This window comes from Leucopleurus acutus (genome assembly GCF_964270905.1).
Source record: "Leucopleurus acutus genome assembly, chromosome: 1".
Lineage (NCBI taxonomy): Eukaryota > Metazoa > Chordata > Mammalia > Artiodactyla > Delphinidae > Leucopleurus > Leucopleurus acutus.
In genome coordinates, this window is record NC_139142.1 from 184,318,422 (window position 1) to 184,340,392 (window position 21,971).

Sequence of the window (21,971 nt, forward strand, 5' to 3'; positions counted from 1 at the left end):
GGGAAATTGGTCGATGATAGGAAGAGTAAACTAAGTAGGGAAATTATAGCCCTCAAATATTTGCAAGATACATGAGACGAGTTTATAGGATATGTAAGCTTGTTCTGTGTGGCTCCCAGGAGTCAATACTAATTATGACGAGGATGATTTCTGGTAAACAGAAGAAAGATTGAGCTCCGTGAGGGCTGAGATGTCGCTGCTGTGATTCCTAGTCATGTGCCTGGTACATGGTGGGCGCCCAGAGATGTGTGGATGGATATTCTCATGGCATTTTGTGAAGATAACCTAGGTACTGAAATAACGTAAAAAATTTAAGTTCAGTTTTTGTGTATCTTTTTGCGTACGCGGGCCTCTCACTGTTGTGGCCTCTCCGGTGTGGAGCACAGGCTCCAGACGCGCAGGCTCAGTGGCCATGGCTCACGGGGCCCAGCCGCTCCGCAGCATGTGGGATCTTCCCGGACCGGGGAACGAACCCGTGTCTCCTGCATCGGCAGGCGGACTCTCAACCACTGCACCAGGGAAGCCCTAAGTTCGGTTTTTGTACATCTTAAGGAATCTGAGGGTGGAATAAAGTACCTGAGAACAGCTCTGAGGGATCAGGATGTTTTCTTCGATCACGTTCTAACATTTACAAGTGAATTAAACCACTTTTCTTAAGAGACATTTAAGAGGCCATTTTAAGATTTCTTTGAAATTTCTAATATGCTTATTCACACATTACCCAACCCAGCTCAACCTCCATCATTTTTTGAGGGCTTCCCCATAATTCTGACCCAGGGCCTTGCTTTCTCTGAATTTAACAATTCTGCAGAGCGTAACGTCTAATTCTTCCCTAATTGCTTCATGGGTCTCCCCATCAAGGTGATAAGATTTTGGAGGGAAAGACCTTATTTTATAGTTTTCTCGTATCAGACACAGAGCAGGAAGTCAGGAAATGATGATTGCTTGCTTGCTTGATTCATCCACTAAGAAGGAGAGTCAGTAGCAATAGCATTTCAGCCACTGTAAGAACTCATGTAAGACATAACGGTTAAATAGACTTTAATTTCTCTAGCCCCTGCATACAAAGAAGGGATTTATGTTCTTAATTTATTAGAGTCTCCTACGCTGGCCGGGCATGTGCTTTGTACATAGTTGATTCTTTGTATATAGTTGAATATTAATGGCTGTGGTCCAGGGCTCAAATTGTCTTCTTGGCTAAACCTCCGAGGGGAGCTGGGACTCCAGGTACAAACCCCTAAGGCCCGCTTGGAGGCTCATTGACTGGGATTCATGTACTTGGGTGGCCGGATCTAGCACCCAGTTACATTTGAATTTCAGATAAACAACAGTGCAATGTTTGGGACACACTTATATTTAAAAAGTGTTCATTGTTTATCTAGAATCACACGTTAACTGGGTGCCCTGTATTTTACCTGGCAACTCTCCAATAAACCCCATTCTTTTCGTGTTCCCGTGAATCTAAGCTGCTAATTAACCCCTAACTTAACTTCACTGAAAGAAAATATTCGTGCCCATGTGATTGATTCCAATGGCAACTTTTTTTAATTGAAAAGAGGGAAAATCCATGCGCTGTATACTGTTTTTGTCATATTCTTTCAGGTGTGTCCAATAATGATACTTCCACAGACACCTAGGGTCTCAGCAGTTCCAGATTAATCTCTCATGGTTTCCTTGGTGGCATAGTTTAGCTGGTTCACATGACATGTTCCTGATGTTATTTTGCTCAGACAGCACAGAAACCATTGCTAACAAATAATCAGGTTCTGCACGTTAGAAGCGGGTGAAATGTGAATTTGGGATACTCTGTCTTCTCACTTCCTACACATCAACTGCATTGGCTAATAAGAGCCGCAGCAATCAAAGCAAAACATTACCTCTCCTGGTTAATTCTTTTGTTCTCTTCTTTCATCTGCTCAAAGGGAAGATAATATTCCTTGTAAACTTCTTTTGAGGGGAAGACAGCTCACACTTAGGAAAGTTGCATCCATTTTCCCTAAATAAATAATGACTTGCCGTTCAGGAGCAAAAGCCTTAAATATCATTTATTCATTCAGCAAACATTTGTCAAGCAGCTCTATGCTAGGTACTAAGTGGAAACAGAATGAGTAAGATGTAGTCCCTGCTTTCAAGGGTTCCCAGGAATCTGCCCGTTCAGTGCTTGCTTTTAAATGGCTCAGCAGTCATTTCAGAGAAAAAGTGTGTAGTAAGAGCTAACTAGCTCATAATGAAATGATTCTTCTCTCAAATGCTTTCAACAAATACCAAACCTTACATTCCGAGCAGAGGCTGTTCCTAATCGGTATTTCGAGGGGCTAGACTTGGACTGGTTCCTTCTCCCTTTGTTCGGTCGTTAGGACTTTGCTGCTCCCAGTGTGGCCCGCAGACCAGCAGCATCAGCATCTCCTGGGAGCTTGTTAGCAATGCAGACTCTCGGGCCCTGTCCTGGACCCACTGAATCAGAGTGTGCAGTGGAACCAGGACCCCAGGTGATTCATGTGCACACGGCCCTGAGGTTTGAGAAGCCCTGGTTTGATACAGAATTTCTCCAGCTCCACGTTGTGCGGGATGATCATCTGAGGATCTTGTTGAGGCAGATTCCTGGGCCCCAGCCTCAGGGATTCTGATTCTGTATGACGGGGCCCAGCCTGAGAATTTGCATTTCTCACAATCTCCCAGGAGATGCTGGTGTCGCCTGTTTGGGAAGCACTCTTGGGGTAGCACCAGTCTAGCTCGCTTGGGGTATTGAACTGACCTTTGTTGGTGATGGTGACTAGAGCCCCAGTGAGGAGCTCAGTCTGGTTTTCCATTGCTTACACTGGAGTCAGGAACATGAGGACGAAACTGTTCCCTGAAAGAAAATATTCGTGCCCATGTGATTGATTCCAATCTGTTGTGGGGATGGATTTGCATACAGTGGACTATTCAGGCCAGTCTGTTCTGGCTGTTGTGAGACTACAGAAGAGGGAGCAATTAAATTCTCCTTGGGGGCTGAGCCATTTGAGTTGGGCCCTGCAAGATAATAGGATTTTGGCCCATTCCTGGGATTCATATGAATAAATGCCAGGAGAGTGGGATATACATGAAGCAGTGATAGTTAATCCAGTATTGCTACATTGTAAGATATAGAGCCTCCAGAAAGAAGAAGAGCAGAGAGCATGGGAGATGGGTCTGGGAAAAAGTTTGGGGACAAGATGGAGAGGTGTCTTAAAAATGTCACCCTAAGGAGTTTCGATTCTGTCTTAGAATTTTTTGCTATAATGACATGTTTTTTTTTTTGTTTGTTTGTTTTTAAAAAGTTTGCATGTCTCGTACTTACTATTCTGTGTGTGTGCTTTTTTTGTTTTTCTTTCAGGATTAAGCATGAAAACATCGTGGCCCTGGAAGACATCTATGAAAGCCCAAATCACTTGTACTTGGTCATGCAGCTGTAAGTACCTGATTTAATTGATGAGTGCAGACCAGGGGTTGCAAACTCAAATGCCTAAAGGGCCAGGCGGTAAAATAAATTAATGGAGTGGGCGGGGCAAGACAGCAGGGAGTGGTGAGAACTGTAGGGCGGTGGGCAAGAATGTGTCTGTCTAAGAACAGTGGTCTTTAGACCTCACTTGGTCTCATCTGCAGCTGCTGGATCAGACCGAAGATCTGGAGTCCTCACAATGGAATCCAATGCTACTGTTGCAGGGTCGCTCTATCTAGGATGATGTCTCTTTTGCTTTTTTAATGTGCAAGGTCCACATGTTGCTTCCTGAAAGCACTTCAGTGGGCCCACTGTGAATACACTCTGCTCCTGTCTCCAGGAGAAACTCCCACCCTTGTCTTCATTTCTAGGGAGGCTGGGGGATGGCAGCAGATGGTAGCTGTGTGTTCTGTCCCTTCCCTTCTCCTCTTCTGCTGGCAGATAAATGCACATGTGATTCGTGCCAAACATACGAGACGTATAATTGGAGTTGGACTATGCCATTAGCATAGTCCCCCTTTAGAATATTTCTGCATTCCAGTAACTCTGGAGCTTACCGGAAGGTGGAAGAAATAAGAAAGCCGAATATCTAGGTAGAGGCTATACTTGAACAGGTGTTTTTTTGTTTTTTGTTTTTTTTATGTGAGGTGAAATTAGCCTGCCCACATACACAAATGCTTTATTCTAAGTGATGTAATTCGTAGGAGTATTCCAGGACTAAACTTGTTATAATTAAGTGACGGAAACTGTATCAGAAGGCTACATGTTCACCACGACTTGGGTAAATTCTGGAACACTTTGTTATTGAGCTTAATGACCAAAGAGGATTTTTGCTGAAGGTCAGAATATATACTTCAATTTCATTATTTATTAATGATTTTCAGACTTTGAATTTCCAAAGGTATTTAGAAGATTTGAGGGTCAGGCTAACAATTTCTTTTTCATCGATTTTCCTTTTTCTTATGAATGTTTAAACAACACATTAACTTGGAATCATGTTAGGATGCAAATAAGTTTTCATCAATGCATTTATTTAATCTTTCATTATTTTTAAAGTATTTTTAGTAGGCTATGACACTTTAAACACTTATAAAAGTGTCCAAGTTGGAAGCATGTGGGCAGTTTTTCTCTGACAAATGATAGTCCTAGGTGATGACCAGCAGTTTTACAGGTTTGTGTGTCGTTGTCGGCCGTTAGGCAGTGACTGGTGACTCCATGTTAATTTTCAGTATCCTAAGTGCGATCTTTCCTAGTTCCTTGCTATTCTGTTTGTTTTATGATTCACCACATTTCTAGTTCCCCCCAGATCTGATATCCTTCCTAGAAACTCATGTGACTTTCTTTTATGCAGAATCAACTCTTAAAGAAGCAGGTGAATCACTTTCCCATCAAATATTGACTGCCCAATAGGAAAAACAGAACATTTTGGGGACAAGAAAAAGCCCCACAAAATGTCTGTAGTACATTTAAATGTGTGCTTTTTTATTGGCGATGCAAAAAGCAAAATATTAATACTTGAATCCAAAGCTATATGCATTCACTTGCTTTAAGTTCTCTGTTTATGAAACCGTCACTAAATAAGAGGAAACACCCCAAATATGTACGTCTCAGCTCTGCCTCTTACTGGCTGGGTGAACTTTAGCAAATAACTGGGCCTTTCTACTTTCTCTATGGAATTATTTTATCAGTTTGTCCCTGCAGATGGTCTTTAATTTTATGAGATAAAGTTCAAGTACATTTAATTCTACCTTTCTAAGCAACTTGATTGTATACTTACGAGCAGTAGTGTATATAAAGATAGGTTGGCAGGAGAGCATGAAAGTGTCCAGAATGGGATGAACTTTAGAACATTTCTCTTACTATTTTATTGTTTTCAGTGTGTAAGTAGTCTTCCATACCTTTGTTGAATTTATTCTGAAATATTTTTTTTGATCTTGTTGTAAATGGGTTTTTACTTCATTTTTCCAGTGACTTGCTTCTGTTATAAAAATACAGTTGATTTTTGTACATTAACTTACAATCTTGCTAAATTCACTTATTGTTTGTAGTAGTTGTTTCGTGGATTTCTTAGCATTTTCTATCTAAACAATCATGTCATCTGCAATTTACGTTGATTCTGGTTGGTCCCCAAAGGAATTCTATTTGGTAAAACACTGATAGTTTAGTCCTAAATATTAAGTGTATTTGAATGTCGTAATTATACTCCTTTAAAATGTTTTATGTCAGATGTTTTGAAAACTCAAATTGACCTCCCTCTTATTCCTTCCTCTCCTCCATTCGTTATCTTAATCAGTGAGATTTTTTAAAAAGCAATGGCAAAAAAGAAAGAGAGGGAGGGAGGGAGGGAGGGAGGAAGGAAGGAAGGAAGGAAGGAAGGAAGGAAACCCTTAATGGATCAGAATATAATCCTGAGAAAATCTTTGGTCTGGTTAGAGAATTTTGTGGGCTTTATTGTTATTTTTGTTGCTGTGTTTTAGTTTTTGTCAGTAAGACTCAATAGTTTTCGCTTGTGAGACCCCTGTATTTTTTCTGCCTGGGTCAGCGGAACATGGGTTGGTTTGTTTTTTTTAAGAGTTTAGAAAGTCCTTGATTCCTAAATACTTGGGGATGATCTAGAACACAGCATTTGAGAGGGACTTTAGTTCACGGTATTTGTGCCTGGGAGGTTTCTGGTTTCCTAGGAAACATCATCTTGGGCACTGACGCTCAGATATAATAGGGGATGCGCAGTAGTAATTTTATTACTTAGCTAATTGCTATTTCGACTCTGAGTACTGTAGCATGTTTGTTCCTTCGCTACTGCAGCAAAGGAAATTTGATTGTTTATAGAGTTCTATATTTAAATTTGATTCGGGGTTTGGGACAAATATCTTTTTTTCCCCAGAGTGCTATTTTTTCGAGCATTCTTCTCTTTGTTCAGTTCTTTTTTATTATTATTATTGAGAGATAATTGACTTATAACATTTTATTCATTTTAGGTGTACAACATAATGAATAGTTCTTTTTGGGAACATTCTTCCTTAGATAGTGTGAGATCAAAATGACATTGAAGTAAATTACAGAAGAAAGGTCAGTTTGTTTAAAGTTTGTTTCTGGTCTGACTTTGCTTGTGGGGTGTTAGCCCACAAGCTGGGCTTGAGGTTATCATATTCACCAGATCCGAAGTAAACTCCTGAACGTTTCACAAAATCTGCTTTCTCCTGCTGTCTGTCTCATCCCAGCAAATGGTAACCTTCCTTCTTCCAGTTGCTCAGGCCAAAACCCAAAGTCTTCCTTGACTCACCGTTTTTCTCTTAGGCCCTACAGTCCCATCCATTGGCAAACCCTGTGGTCACTGTTGAGACTCGAGACTATCTCGAGACTATCTCGAGAATCCAGCCACTTTCTCTTCGTCTCCACCATCATGGATAAAGCTTATCTTTCTTCCCCCATCCTTTCCCCACTGCACTGGTCTTTCTCAGCATGTTAGCCAGACCTTGTCATGCCTTTTGAAAACTCCTACTGGCTTCCCATCTCAGAGTACAAGACCAAGTCCCTTTTTTTTGGCCGCACCGTGTAGCATGCAGGATCTTAGTTCCCCAACCAGGGATTGGACCCAAGCCACAAGCAGTGGAAGCGGGGAGTCTTAACCACTGGACCACCAGGGAAGTGCAAAGACCAAGTCCTTGTAGCAGTCTCCAGGGTCTTCCGTGTCCAGACCCCCTGGTCACCTCTCTGACCTCGCCCCCCAAATCCTCTCTCATTATTTCATTCACCTTGCTGTTCCTCAGACACACCACGCCTGTGCCACCACGGACCTTTGTTCTGCTTGGAACACTGTCTCTTTGATATCTTCATGCCATCATGGAAATATTAGAAATATTAGAATTTCTACCAAACGTCACCATTTCAATGAGATACTATTCCCCAGCACCCCTGTGAAATAGCGCCTCTCCCTACCGTCTCTTGCCACACACACGTTCATTCCTGGCCCCCTGGCCAGCTTGATTTTTCTCTGTAGCACTTGTCACCGTCAGAAAACGTATCTCTGCTTTGTTCTCTGCTAGAAGCATGCTGGTACATTACGGTAGGCACTTACGAAATATTTGTTCCATTAATGATTACATATAATAGGAATAGTGGTTAACACTTATTTATTCACTCATTTAATCCTATCACAAACTCAGGAGCAACTCTCTCTCTTTTTTTTTTTTTAACTTAAACTGCATACAGCATATATTTTTTTTAATTTAAAAAAAATTTTTGGCCGTGCCGTGTAGCATATGGGATCTTAGTTCCCCGACCAGGGATCAAACCCATGCCCCCTGCACTGGAAGTGCAGAGTCTTAACCACTGGACCGCCATGGAAATCCTCAGGAGCAACTCTTATCCCAATTTTACATGAAAAACCTGAGCAGAAAACTTGGATCATTCATCCAAGCCAGCAAGTGACCCAGTGAATACACTTAATGAAAGTAATACAATACACACTGATGACATTTTCTAGGAAAAAATCTTGTAGGTAATATTAATGTGAATAGTTCCGTTTACCTTGAAAAATGTATTACTTATGATTCCGTAAATGCTTAGCTAACTATAAAATGCCCTGTACATTGTAGTGGTTTGTGAGGGGAATAAAATTTACTGCATGATATCACAGAAAGTCACTAAACCAATCTCAGTTCATTCGCAGCAGTGATTGTGTTTCTTTCTTAATTTTTTCAACTAATGAAGGGATGGATGAATGTGTTTTACCAGTATTGTGATTTGCTGCATTGTGCATATTCCATGCGAGACAGAGAGATTTCTCATATTTCTGATAGTCCTTTTATTCCAGGACAGCATTAAGATATGTACAACTAGTTGCCCGCTGAGCCTGAAAACTAATGATTAAACACACGTTCTTTCAAGAATGTTAATTGGATTCCTGAGCAGTCCAAGACACAAAAATATATGCAGCTTCCAAGAGAAAATCTGATTTATCTACTCCACTAGCTGGTGCATGAATCTGTTTGAACAGTTCCCTGTTTGTGGGTTGCCAGTGTTATTTCATGTGGATATTGTATTCATAATTCATACTGTGTGTTCCCAGAAACAGTTTTAATTAGAACACAAATTATGACTCCCAACAGAAAGTCTTTTGTAAGTAGCCAAGCATAATAATGAAGACAGAAGTGTTTCTGACTATGACACCTTCATATATTTACATATAATTTACCAAAATCTTCTCTCTGTTCACAACAGGCACTAATTGAGAGCCCAGAGGGCCTGTGGCCTCTGTTCAGTACTGGGTGGGTGGGCAGGGGCTTGGGGGACACACATGAGGTGCAGTCGGGGGATTCCATGGCTCTCTTTGTGGAGGAGCAATCATAACCCACCAGCACTGCACCCCTCAAGGTTTGCGCAGGGAGCTCTGGATCACCAGGAAGTCCTCAGTGGAGGAAACGGCCTCAGGTGGAGGGTGATTAGGACGTAGCCAGATGGATGTGCTGGGCATGGTGTAGGTGGGGGGAGCCATGCTCCAGGCTGAAGGGCTGTCACGCAGAGAGGCTTTAAGGAGCCTGGGTGGGATGTGTGGGGCTCAGTCTGTGGGGACTTCAGTTTGTGAGAGGTTTAGTCTGTGAGGGGTTCAGTCTACGAGGGGACCAATCTGTGAGGGGTTTAGAATGTAGGGGGGGTCCAGTCTGTGGGGATCTGTTCTTTGCGGGTTTCAGTTTATGGGGATCCAGTCTGTTGTGAGCGGTCCAGTCTGGGAGGAGTTTAATCCGTGGAAGGTCCAGTCTGTGGAGTGTTCAGTCTTTGAGGGGCACCATCCGTAAAGTGCTATCTGTTGGAGTCTGCCTTTGGGGGTTCAGCCTGTATGCGGTTTTGTCCTGTGGGGTTTCAGTCTGGCTAGGATGGGGGACTGTGTGACATCTTGGTGGGAGATAAGGCTGGAGACCTGGGCAGAGGCAAAGCCAATACTGCAGCTGCTGCTTCTTTGTCATCCTCCAGGCTAATTACTTAATATGCTTTTATTGTTTTTCCTGCCACTGGAAAACCTACTGAGAGTTAAAGAGTTTAGAGAGTTAAGGAGGAAAAGAAAAGAGAAAAGCCAAGGTCCAAGATAATCATGAACCAATTTTACCAGGTTCAGCTGTTTGAAATTGCCAACATACGATCACATTTTTTAGATCTTCCTTTTTTAATGTAAGCACTTAAAACTGTAAATTTTCCTCTTAGCACTGCTTTTCCTGAATCCCGTAAGTTTTAGTATGTTGTGTTTTTATTTTCATTTGTCACAAGATATTTTCTCCTTTCCCTTGTGATTTCTTCTTTGACCCATTGGCTGCTTGAGTGTGTTGTTGAATTTCTACATATTTGTGAATTTTCCAGTTTTTCTCCCACTGTTGATTTCTACTTTCCTTCCATTGTGATAGGAAAAGATACTTTGTATGATTTCAATCTTTTAAAATTTATTCAGTTGTTTTGTGTTTTGTGGCCTAACATCCTGGAGAATGTTCCATATGAACTTGACAAAAATGTGCATTCTGCTGTTGTTGGATGCTCTGTTCTGTGTATATCTATTGATCCGATGGGCTTGTAGTTCAACGCCTCTGTTTCCTTATTGATGTTCTGTTTGGCTGTTCCGTCTATAATGGAGAGTAGCATATTGAAGTCTCCTCCTATTTTTACAGAGCTGTTTCTTCCTTCAATCCTTTCAATGTTTGCTTCATATATTTTGGAGCTCTGATGTGTAATACATGTTTGATGTGTGTATCTTCTTGGTGAATGGATCCTTTTATCAATGTATCATGTCCTTCTTTGCTTCTTACAACAGTTTTGACTTTTTTTTTAACCTCTTTTTTGGAGTATAATTGCTTTACAATGTTGTGTTAGTTTCTGCTGTGTAACAAAGTGAATCAGCTAAAAGTATACATATACCCCATGTCCCCTCCCTCTTGCGTCTCCTTCCCACCTTCCCTATCCCACTCCTCTAGGTGGTCACAAAGCACGGAGCTGATCTCCCTTTGCTATGCGGCTGCTTCCCACTAGCTATCTGTTTTACATTTGGTAGTGTATATATGTCCATGCCACTCTCTCACTTGGTCCCAGCTTACCCTTCTCCCATCCATGTCCTCAAGTCCATTCTCTATGTCTGTGTCTTTATTCCTGTCCTTCCTCTAGGTCCATGAGAAGCATTTTTTTTTTTTTTGATTCCATAGTTAGCATACGGTATCTGTTTTTCTCTTTCTGACTTACTTCACTCTGTATGACAGACTCTAGGTCCATCCACCTCACTACAAATACCTCAGTTTCATTTCTTTATATGTCTGAGTAACATTCCATTGTATATATGTGCCACATCTTCTTTATCCATTCATCCGATGATGGACACTTAGGTTGTTTCCATCTCCGGGCTATTGTAAATAGAGCTGCAATGAACACTGTGGTACATGACTCTTTTTGAATTACGGTTTTCTGAGGTTTATACCCAATAGTGGGATTGCTGGGTCATATGGTATTTCTATTTTTAGTTTTTAAGGAACCTCCATACTGTTCTCCATAGTGGCTGTATCTATTTACACTCCCACCAACAGTGTAAGAGGGTTCCCTTTTCCACACCCTCTCCAGCATTTATTGTTTGTTGATTTTTTGATGATGGCCATTCTGACCAGTGTGAGCTGATACCTCATTATAGTTTTGATTTGCATTTCTCTAATGATTAGCGATGTTAAGCGTCCTTTCATGTGTTTGTTGGCAATCTGTATATCTTCTTTGGAGAAATATCTATTTAGGTCTTCTGCCCATTTTTGGATTGGGTTGTTTGTTTTTTTGATATTGAGCTGTATGAGCTGCTTGTATATTTTGGAGATTAATCATTTGTCCGTTGATTTGTTTGTAAAGTATTTTCTCCCATTCTGAGGGTTATCTTTTCGTCTTGTTTATGGTTTCCTTTGCTGTGCAAAAGCTTTTAAGTTTCATTAGGTCCCATTTGTTTATTTTTGTTTTTATTTCCATTTCTCTAGGAGGTGGGACAAAAAGGATCTTGCTGTGATTTAAGTCATAGAGTGTTCTGCCTATGTTTTCCTCTAAGAATTTTCTAGTGTCTGGCCTTACATTTAGGTCTTTAATCCATTTAGAGTTTATTTTTGTGTATGGTGTTAGGGAGTGTTCTAATTTCATTCTTTTACATATAGCTGTCCAGTTTTCCTAGCACCACTTATTGAAGAGGCTGTCTTTTCTCCATTGTATATTCTTGCCTCCTTTATCAAAGATAAGGTGACCATAAGGTGACCATATGTGTGTGGGTTTGCCTCTGGGCTTTCTATCCTGTTCCATTGAGCTATGTTTCTGTTTTTGTGCCAGTATCATACTGTCTTGATTACTGTAGCTTTGTAGTATAGTCTGAAGTCTGGGAGCCTGATTTCTCCAGCTCCATGTTTTTTTGTTTTTGTGGTATGTGGGCCTCTCACTGCCGTGGCCTATCCCGCCACGGAGCACAGGCTCCAGACACGCAGGCCCAGCGGCCATGGCTCACGGGCCCAGCCGCTCCGCGGCACTTGGGATCCTCCCAAACCGGGGCACGAAGCCATGTCCCCTGCATCGGCAGGTGGACCCCCAACCACTGCGCCACCAGGGAAGCCCCTCCATTTTTCTTTCTCAAGATTGCTTTGGCTATTCTGTGTTTCCATACAAATTGTGAAATTTTTTGTTCAAATTCTGTGAAAAATGCAATTGGTAGTTTGATAGGGTTTGCATTGAATCTGTAGATTGCTTTGGGTAGTATAGTCATCTTCACAATGTTGATTCTTCCAATCAACGAGTATGGTATATCTCTCCATCTGTTGGTATTTCTTTCATCAGTGTCTTAGAGTTTTCTGCCTACAGGTCTTTTGTCTCCTTAGGTAAGTTTATTCCTAGGTATTTTATTCTCTTTGTTGCAGTGGTAAATGGGAGTGTTTCCTTCATTTCTCTTTCAGATTTTTCATCATTGGTGTATAGGAATGCAAGAGATTTATGTGCATTAATTTTGTATGCTGCTACTTTACCAGATTCATTGATTAGCTCTAGTAGTTTTCTGGTAGCATCTTTAGGATTCTCTATGTATAGCATCATGTCATCTGCAAACAGTGACAGTTTTACTTCTTCTTTTCCGATTTGGATTCCTTTTATTTCTTTTTCTTCTCTGATTGCTGTGGCCAGAACTCCCAAAACTCTGTAGAATAATACTGGTGAGAGTGGGCAGCCTTGTCTTGTTCCTGATCTTAGTGTAAATGCTTTCAGTTTTTCAACATGGAGAATGATGTTGGCTGTGGTTTTGTCATATACGGCCCTTATTAGGTTGAGGTAAGTTCCCTCTGTGCCTACTTTCTGGAGGGTTTTTATCATAAATGGGTGCTGAATTTTGTTGAAAGCTTTTTCTTTCATCTGTTGAGATTATCATATGGTTTTTGTCCTTCGATTTGTTAATATGGTGTATCACATTGATTGATTTGCATTTATGGAAGAATCCTTTCATTCCTGGGTTAAACCCCACTTAATCATGTGTATGATCCTTTTAATGTGCTGTTGGATTCTGTTTGCTAATATGTTGTTGAGGATATTTGCATCTATGTTCATCAGTGATATTGGCCTGTAGTTTTCTTTCTTTTTTTTTTTTTTTTTTTTTTGCAGTACGCGGGCCTCTCACTGTTGTGGCCTCTCCCGTTGCGGAGCACAGGCTCCGGACGCGCAGGCTCAGCGGCCATGGCTCACGGGCCCAGCTGCTCCGCGGCATGTGGGATCTTCCCAGAACGGGGCACAAACCCGTGTCCCCAGCATCGGCAGGCGGACTCTCAACCGCTGCGCCACCAGGGAAGCCCTGTAGTTTTCTTTTTTAGTGACATCTTTGTCTGATTTTGGTATCAGAGTGATGGTGGCCTTGTAGAATGAGTTTGGGAGTGTTCCTCCCTCTGCTATGTTTTGGATTAGTTTGAGAAGGATAGGTGTTAGGTCTTCTCTAAATGTTTGATAGAATTCGCCTGTGAATCCATCTGATCCTGGGCCTTTGTTTGTTGGAAGATTTTTTTTTTTTTTGCAGTACGCGGGCCTCTCACTGCTGTGGCCTCTCACGTTGCGGAGCACAGGCTCCAGACGCGCAAGCTCTGCAGCCATGGCTCACAGGCCCAGCCGCTCCGCGGCATGTGGGATCTTCCCGGACCAGGGCATGAACCCGCGTCCCCTGCGTCGGCAGGCAGACTCTCAACCACTGCGCCACCAGGGAAGCCCCTGTCGGAAGATTTTTAATTACAGTTTCAATTTTAGTGCTGTGATTGGTCTGTTTATATTTTCTGTTTCTTCCTGGTTCAGTCTTGGAAGGTTTTGCTTTTCTAAGAATTTGTCCATTTCTTCCAGGTTGTCCATTTTATTGGCATATAGTTGCTTGTAGTAATCTCTCATGATCCTTTGTATTTCTGCAGTGTCAGTTGTTACTTCTTTTTCGTTTCTATTTCTGTTGATTTGAGTCTTCTCCCTTTTTTTCTTGATGAGTCTGGCTAGTGGTTTATCAATTTTGTTTATCTTCTCAAAGAACCAGCTTTTAGTTTTATTGATCTTTGCTATTGTTTCCTTCATTTCTTTTTCATTTATTTCTGATCTGCTCTTTATGATTTCTTTCCTTTTGATAACTTTGGGGTTTTTTTTTCTTGTTGTTGTTCCTCTTTCTCTAATTGCTTTAGGTGTAAGGTTAGGTTGTTTATTTGAGATTTCTCTTGTTTCTTGAGGTAGGATTGTATTGCTATAAAGTTCCCTCTTAGAACTGCTTTTGTTGCATCCCATAGGTTTTGGCTCGTCATGTTTTCATTGTCATTTGTTTCTGGGTATTTTTTGATTTCCTCTTTGATTTCATCAGTGGTCTCTTGGTTATTTAGTAGTGTGTTGTTTAGCCTCCATGTGTTTGTATTTTTTACATATTTTTTCCTATAATTGATATCTAGACTCATAGTGTTGTGGTCGGAAAAGACACTTGATACAATTTCAATTTTCTTAAATTTACCAGGGTTTGATTTGTGACCCAAGATATGATCTATCCTGGATAGTATTCCATGAGCACTTGAGAAGAAAGTATATTCTGTTGTTTTTGGATGGAATGTCCTGTAAATATCAGTTAAGTCCATCTTGTTTAATGTGTCATTTAAAGCTTGTGTTTCCTTATTTATTTTCCTTTCAGATATCTTTCCATTGGCGAAAGTGGGTGTTAAAGTCCCCTACTATTATTGTGTTACTGTCGATTTCCCCTTTTATGGCTGTTAGCATTTGCCTTAGGTACTGAGGTGCTCCTATGTTGGGTGCATAAATATTTACAATTGTTATATCTTCTTCTTGGATTGATCCCTTGATCATTATGTAGTGTCCTTCTTTGTCTCTTGTAATAATCTTTATTTTAAAGTCTATTTTGTTTGATATGAGAATTGCTACTCCAGCTTTCTTTTGATTTCCATTTTCATGGAATATCTGTTTCCATCCCCTCACTTTCAGTCTGTATGTGTCCCTAGGTCTGAAGTGGGTCTCTTGTAGATAGCATATATATGGGTCTTGTTTTTGTATCCATTCAGCCAGTCTGTGTCTTTTGGTTGGAGTATTTAATCCATTTACATTTAAGGCAATTATCAATATGTATGTTCCTATGACCATTTTCTTAATTGTTTTGGGTTTGTTATTGTAGGTCTTTTCCTTCTCTTGTGCTTCCCGCCTAGAGAAGTTCCTTTAGTATTTTTGGTAAAGCTAGTTTGGTGATGCTGAATTCTCTTAACTTTTGCTTGTTTGTAAAGGTTTTAATTTCTCCATCGAATCTGAATGAGATCCTTGCTGGGTAGAGTAATCTTGGTTGTAGGTTTTTCCCTTTCATCACTTTAAATATGTCCTGCCACTCCCTTCTGGCTTGCAGAGTTTCTGCTGAAAGATCAGCTGTTAACCTTATGGCGATTCCCTTGTATGTTATTTGTTGCTTTTCCCTTGCTGCTTTTAATATTTTTTCTTTGTATTTAAGTTTTGATATTTTCATTAATATGTGTCTTGGCATGTTTCTCCTTGGATTTATCCTGTATGGGACTCTCTGCGCTTCCTGGACTTGATTGACTATTTCCTTTCCCATATTAGGGAAGTTTTCAACTATAATCTCTTCAAATATTTTCTCATGCCCTTTCTTTGGGACCCCTCTAATTCGAATGTTGGCGCATTTAATGTTGTCCCAGAGGTGTCTGAGACTGTGTTCAGTTCTTTTCATTCTTTTTTCTTTATTCTGCTCTGTGGTAGTTATTTCCACTATTTTACCTTCCAGGTCACTTATCCATTCTTCTGCCTCAGTTATTCTGCTGTTGATTCCTTCTAGAGAATTTTTAATTTCATCCATTGTGTTGTTCAGCATTGTTTGTTTGCTCTTTAGTTCTTCTAGGTCCTTGTCAAACGTTTCTTGTATTTTCTCCATTCTATTTCCAAGATATTGGATCATCTTTACTATCATTACTCTGAATTCTTTTTCAGGTAGACTGCCTGTTTCCTCTTCATTTCTTTGGTCTGGTGGGTTTTTATCTTGCTCCTTTATCTGCTGTGTGTTTCTCTGTCTTCTCATTTTGCTTAACTTACTGTGTTTGAGGGCTCCCTTTCACAGGCTGCAGTTTCATAGTTCCTGTTGCTTTTGGTGTCTGTCCCCAGTGGCTAAAGTTGGTTCAGTGGCTTGTGTAGGCTTCCTGCTGGAGGGGACTTGTGCCTGTGTTCTGGTGGATGAGGCTGGATCTTGTCTTTCTGGTGGGCAGGACCACGTCTGGCAGTGTTTTTTGGGGTGTCTGTATGATGATTTTAGGCAGCCTCTCTGCTAATGGGTGCGGCTGTGTTCCTTTCTTGCTAGTTGTGTGGCATAGGGTGTCTAGCACTGTAGCTTGCTGCTCGTTGAGTGGAGCTGAGTCTTGGCATTGAGATGGAGACCTCTGGCAGATCTCTCACCGACTGATATTATGTGGGGCCAGGAGGTCTCTGGTGGCCCAGTGTCCTGAGCTCGGCTCTCCCACCTCAGAGGCTCAGGCCTGACACCTGACCAGAGCACCAAGACTCTGTAAGCCACATGGCTCAGAAGAAAAGGGAGAAAAGAAAGAAAGAAAATAATAGTAATAAAAAAATAAAATAAATTTTTTCAAAATTATTGAAATAAAAATATTTTTAAGTAATAAAAAAAATAAAAGAATAATGCAACCAAACCAATAAACAGGTCCACCGATGATAGCAAGTGCTTAAAAACTGTACTAAGATAAGCATAAAAATCAGAAGCTAGTCAGTCGCATACAGCAAACCCCAAGTGTACAGTTGCTCCCCATGTCCACCATCTCAATTTTGGGATGATTCGTTGTCTATTCAGGTATTCCACAGATGCAGGGTACATCAAGTTGATTGTGGAGATTTAATCCGCTGCTCCTGAGGCTGCTGGGAGAGATTTACCTTTCTCTTCTTTGTTCGCACAACTCCTGGGGTTCAGGTTTGGATTTGGACCCGCCTCTGCGTGTAGGTCGCCGAGGGGCGTCTGTTCTTCGCTCAGACAGGACGAGGTTAAAGGAGCAGCTGATTCGGGGGCTCTGGCTCACTCAGGCCGGGGCGAGGGAGGGGTACGGATGCGGGGCGAGCCTGCGGCGGCAGAGGCCAGCGTGACACTGTAGCAGCCTGAGGCACGCTGTGCGTTCTCCTGGGGAAGTTGTCCCTGGATCACGGGACCCTGGCAGTGGCGGGCTGCACAAGCTCCCCGGAAGGGATGTGTGGAGAGTGACCTTTGCTCGCACACAGGCTTCTTGGTGGCGGCAGCAGCAGCCTTAGCGTCTCATGCCCGTCTCTGGGGTCCGCGCTTTTAGCCGCGGCTCGCGCCCATCTCTGGAGCTCACTTAGGCGGTGCTCTTAATTCTCCTCGAGCACCCCGAAACAATGGTCTCTTGCCTATTCGGCAGCTCCAGACTTTTTCCTGGACTCCCTCCCGGCTAGCAGTGGCTCACTAGCCCCCTTCAGGCTGTGTTCACACAGCCAACACCAGTCCTCTCCCTGGGATCCGACCTCTGAAGCCAAAGCCCGAGCCTCAGCTCCCAGCCCCCGTCCGCCCCGGCAGGTGGGCAGACAAGCCTCTCGGGCTGGTGAGTGCTAGTCGCAGTGATCCTCTGTACGGGAATCTCTCTGCTTTGCCCTCTGCACCCCTGTTGTTGTGCTTTCCTCCATGGCTCTGAAGCTTCCCGCCCCAGCCCAACCCCTGTCTCCACCAGCGAAGGGGCTTCCTAGTGTGTGGAAACTTTTCCTCCTTCACAGCTCTCTCCCCGAGGTGCAGGTCCCATCCCTATTCTTTTGTCTCTGTTTTTTCTTTTTTCTTTTGCCCTACCCAAGTACGTGGGAGTTTCTTGCCTTTTGGGAAGTCTGAGGTCTTCTGCCAGCATTCAGTAGGTGTTCTGTAGGAGTTGTTCCACATGTAGATGTATTTCTGATGTATTTGTGGGGAGGAAGGTGATCTCCACGTCTTAACTGCTCTGCCATCTTGAAGGTCCTCTCACAGTTTTGACTCTTTATAACCATGTTTTTAATGCAATCACATTTGTTGTAAAGATTTTTATAATGCTTTTCTAAACAACATCTTACCCATTTTATCCAATTTGAATGAAATTGAACATCTTTCATGAAATCTAATGCGTTCTTTAAAGTATGCACAATTTAAAAATCCCATACGTTATAGAACAATTGTAAAATAATTGGTAGGTAACATCTGGTCACTAATACTCAAATTTGAGAATCCGTAAAAGTACATAAAGAGTAGAGCATGTGTAGAATATAAAACATCAATTTCAGAAATTATCCACTGATTAACTTACATGCTGTACACATATTTATTTGATTTAAGGATACACGTAATGCTGTAGAGTCAGCAATTGGAGCTTATAAAATAAAAAATAGAGATAGCACTGTGGACTTCACTGCTTCTAATTCCCTAGTATATAAACATTTGGAGCTTGTAAAAAGTGTGCATATGCAGTAATAAATTTCTGAATACATCAGATTAGACATTCTGGGTTAAAATGCCCCTGAATTACAATTCTATCTGATGACTTATTAAAAGAAATAGGCTCTCTACTCCAGGCAAACCAATTTCCTAGGATTTCTCTCATGTCTTCCCAGTTTCTAAAATGCTCTTTCTCCTCTTCTCAGGCATCTAGACCCTCTCTTTTCTTTTAGACCATCAGACTAAACCCCTCATTATCCTGCCCAGGCTCCTTAATGCCTCTTTTGGTACCAGCCCTTCAGCTTGGAGTACAGCCTCCCAGCCCACCCCATGCCCAGCACATCCATCTGGCTAAGTCCTAATCACCCTCCCTCTAGTGGAGGGTGTCACCTCCACTAGAAGTGACCTGTGACCCCAGAGCATTCTGCACAAACCTTGCAGAAAGAAATCATTGTATAAAATTGCTCCTCTTTAAAATGTAAGATGTGCACCCCCTGTGGTCCCAGGGGACCAGCCCACAGAGATTCGCTCTTTCCTGAAATTCTGTAACATTTTAAATGTGTACTGGTCATTATGCATTATGATAACCATTCATTCATTTACTCAACGAGTACTTCTGGAGCCTCTGACATGTGTCTGGCTTTATTAACCCATGGGGATACAGCAATGAATACAACGAATTCCCTTCCCCTATAGGGCTTACATTACAGCAGAAGAGAGGGACAACAGATAAACAGTTCACTTCATAAACAAGTTAGTATATACCAGACAGTGGTAAAGTTTATCGAGAAAAGTAAAGCCAGGGGGATGTGGAATGCTGGAAGGTGGGTGAGTGGTTTGCTATTTTATATACAGTCAGGGGAGACCTTTCTGAGAAGGTGACATTTGAGCAAAGACCCGAAGAAAGTGATGTAATGAGCCACGTGGCTAGGCCTGACTTCATGGGTGTGTGCCCAGTGTGGGCACACAGAGCCCCATGCCCAGGAGGGTCCCGTTCTCGGGGTTCAGTGCTTTGCACTTGCCATCTTAAAATTCTTAATAATTGACTCTGAATTTGTGTTTTGTAAGCAAAGTCCCTTGGAGGGACTTGGAGCATTGGCTCATATCAATTTCCAAGTCCTGTCACCTTCCCACCGGACACCTTCTCCCTTGTTCCCACCCATTGGGGGTCTGGGCATAAGCGGGGGGGTCTGCTCAGATGTTTGCACCCCACACGCCAGTGTAGGCAGAACCGCAGGTGCTATAGGGTCTGCACTCACCCCGCAGGTGAGTATCCCTGTGACCGAAGGAGTGTGACATTAAATAACAGATTAAAAAAACCCACCATGACAGGTTGAGTGCGAGACAGTAGAAGAAAGGAAAAAAAAGGTTTTCCTGTTTTTTGAACACGGGATGTACAGTTTTATTTTGCACCGGGCCCAGCAAATGCTGTGGCCAGCCCTGTGTGTGGCTGTCAGAAAAAGCATCCTGGCAGCACAACCGCAGGCACAGGATGGGGGTGAGCAGCTGCGCCCTGTGGTGGAGGAAGATCAGGGGGCCTGAGAGGCCGGAGGAGAGCCAGTGGGCAGGTGAGCCACTCAACAGAAGGGCCCTGAGAGGAGTGGGAGGCCACGCTGAGTGCGGCCTGGGTTCAGGAGGAGGAAGGGGGTAGCAGGGAAGGGTCTAAGGGGGGAGTTCTAGAACACTCCACAGTTTACTGATGTTGTGGGGCATTTACTTTTCAGTGATCATATCCTGACTTGCCAATTTAAATCTGAGCCCCTGCAGGGCAGAGACTATTGAGTCATGGGATGTAGCCCAAGCTAACCTTGGAAATAATCTAATCCAACCCCAACTTCTGTCCTTTTGAGGGAATCGCTGCCCCTTCCTTGGAATTGTGGAAATTCAAACGATTTTCAGATTACTTCATGGTGAAAGTTGAGGCTCTTCGGTGTAAACTCCCTCACGGTCCCATTGGGAGATTTTGTCAGGCATCTGGTAGGAGATTTGGGGGCGATCTCACAGGGCTTATTTAAGGACTTCATTTAGGGATGCTGCGAATGGAAAGAGCACGGGACCGGAGCTGGCAGGCACGGATGCCAGGCTCCCTCCTGCCCCTGACGAGTCCCGTGACAGCCCAGCGCCTGCCCTCCCTGGTCTGTCTATAAAGTGGAGGGTTCTTATTGTTGTTGTTTGTGTACTTGTTTTAGACAAGCCTAAGGTCTCAGGTCTAAAGTTCTGTATGTAGTCTGTTTCATTTGCTGTTTCCATTTTCTCGGTGTAAAACTCCATGAAACAAGTGCAGACGTTAGAAATCCAGTACTGTAGTTGGGTTTTCTGCGTTTGCTAGCCCAGCCACTCCATTTCCCAGATATTTTTAAAACCGTGTCTTATCTCTTTGAATCCATGGGGCTTTATAAATAAGGCATGTTGGTGATGAAGCTGGTTCGGCAGCCCTGATGATTGCAGGAAATTTGATGTTTTACAGGGCAGGGCGAATGGGAGTGGCTGGGATTGTGGAGATGTTCTCAGGTTGCTCTTTGGAAGCAGGCGTTTACAATTCTGCTAGATCTGGATGATTAACTTTACATTTTTTTAAATTAATTTTTATTGGAGTATAGTTGCTTTACAATGTTGTGTTAGTTTCTACTGTACAGCAAAATGAATCAGCTATACACATACACATATCCCCTCTGTTTTGGATTTCCCTCCCATTTAGGTCACCACAGTGCATTAGGTAGAGTTCCCTGTGCTATGCAGTAGGTTCTCATTAGTTGTCTATTTTATACATAGTATCGATAATGTATATGTGTCAATCCCAGTCTCCCAATTCCTCCCACCACCCTCTTTCCCCCTTGGTATCCATACATTTGTTCTCTAATCTGTGTCTCTATTTCTGCTTTGCAAATAAAATCGTCTGCACCATTTTTCTAGATTCCACATATATGAGTTAATATGTGATATTTGTTTTTCTCTTTCTGACTTACTTCAAAAGGTACATGCACCCCAGTGTTCATTGCAGCACTACTTCCAATAGCCAGGACATGGAAGCAACCTAAATGTCCATCAACAAAGGAATGGGTAAAGAAGATGTGGTACATATATACAGTGGAACATTACTCAGCCATAAAAAGGAATGAAATTGGGTCGTTTGTAGAGATGTGGATGACGTAGAGACTGTCATACAGAGTGAAGTAAGTCAGAAAGAGAAAACTTTACATCGTGAAATAAAAATCCTTGCTCCTTTTTGGCTCAGACTCTGAAGCTCTGTTCTCCTCCACCCATCCTTGTTTCTCCCAGCTGCCCATCATCTTTTTTTTTTCTTCCAGTTTTACTGAGATAGAATTGCCATACAGCGCTGTGTAAGTTGAAGGTGTACAGTACAATGATTTGATTCATGTATATCATGAAGTGATGTCGCAATACGTTTAGTAAACATCCATCATTTACAAAATTTAAAAAATAGAAATTTTTTAAATTTAAAAACTAGAAATTTTTTTCTTGTGATGAGAACTCTTAGGATTTACTCTAACAGCTTTCATACATAACACACAGCAGCATTAATTGTATTTA

The 21,971-nt window shown here is 42.2% G+C and overlaps 1 protein-coding gene across 2 annotated transcripts in view; it reads left to right on the top strand.

The window, feature by feature from the left end:
• CAMK1D (calcium/calmodulin dependent protein kinase ID) overlaps window positions 1-21,971 on the top strand; it is a 412,151-nt gene that overhangs the window by 254,755 nt on the left and 135,425 nt on the right. For both annotated transcript variants that reach the window (XM_082843845.1, XM_082843846.1), the window contains exon 3: window positions 3,356-3,430. In XM_082843845.1, coding sequence (XP_082699971.1) covers window positions 3,356-3,430 — 75 coding nt within the window. The remainder of the gene's footprint in view (window positions 1-3,355; window positions 3,431-21,971) is intronic.